At 63.1% G+C, this 1,065-nt stretch overlaps 1 protein-coding gene across 1 annotated transcript; it reads right to left on the minus strand.

Moving 5' to 3' along the window:
• Positions 1-376: 376 nt before the first annotated feature.
• Positions 377-692, minus strand: LOC114073572 (class II histocompatibility antigen, B-L beta chain-like; the record flags this gene model as incomplete). Its single annotated transcript, XM_027911303.1, has 1 exon — positions 377-692. A coding segment is annotated over one exon (316 nt), but the record flags the coding sequence as incomplete, so codon positions are not given.
• Positions 693-1,065: the final 373 nt, after the last annotated feature.

Consider the following 1,065-nt stretch of genomic DNA (forward strand, 5'->3'; position numbering starts at 1 on the left):
AGAAGGACTGGGAGGGACTGGGAAGGAACCGAGCGGAATTGGAGGCTGAGTCCTGGAGAGGGAACTCTGAGCTGCGGATCTGCCCAGTAACTGATGAGTCATCAAAAAATCGCTCTCTGATTGGCTAAGGCTGGGAGCTGGGAGACCCCAGCGGGGTGGAGACGCGGCGGGGCACTGGGAGAGACTGGGACGGAGTGGAGGGCACTGGGAGAGACTGGGGTGGACCTGGGGAACTGAGAGGGGGCAAAAGGCCACGGGAATGGGCACAGGGAGGGCTGAGGGGTCAGCGGTGATTCCCAGGGAGGGTTTGAGGGGCTCCAGGGTCGTTCCCGGGACGAGGGAATTCCCGAGGGGACCCGCTCTGCCCCGCGCTCACCTCTGCGGTTTACCAAAAACAGGGTGGACACCTCGTAGATTTTCCAGCACAACCAGTCCACTGCAGCCCGTCTGTACTCCAGCAAGTCCTGTTGGCTGTTCCAGTACCTGGCTTGGATCTCCCCATACGGGGTGTCCCCCACATAGACCCCCACATCGCTGTCAAAGTGGGCGTACTGCTGCCGGTTGTAGATGAATCTCTCCATGAACCTCACCTGCTCGGTGCCGTTGATGAAGTGACACTCGGCCTTTTTCAACTTCTGGAACACCCCTGTGTGTGCAGGACACGGGTCAGGGGGTGTCCTGTCCCCCTCCCATCATCCCCTATCCCCCCACAGCACTTTGGGAGCTCAGGGAACCACCTAGGACCCCCCTTTCCCACCCCCCTCTGCCCCACGGCCGCCGCAGCACCAGCTCTTGGCTGGGGGGGAACCCCCCATCAGCCCCCCGGGGATGAACTGGAGGGTTGGGGACCCCCCCAGTGCAGATCCGAGCCCCCCAGAGCCCCAGGGAACCGCTGCAGGGCTCCAGTGATGGGGGACACCGAGGGACCTCTTCCTGCTCTCCCTCCCCCCTTTCCCACTGTCCCCCCAATCCCCAGACTCTCCTGCGCTCACTGTGGGGCTCCCACCCCCCTCCCAGTAATTCCGGGGGTTCCAACCCCCCTCGCAATCACTTTTAGGGCTCCCA

This window comes from Empidonax traillii, unplaced genomic scaffold (genome assembly GCF_003031625.1).
Source record: "Empidonax traillii isolate 1590-97213 ecotype Southwest subspecies unplaced genomic scaffold, ASM303162v1 scaffold7109:size5351, whole genome shotgun sequence".
Classification (NCBI taxonomy): Eukaryota; Metazoa; Chordata; class Aves; order Passeriformes; family Tyrannidae; genus Empidonax; species Empidonax traillii.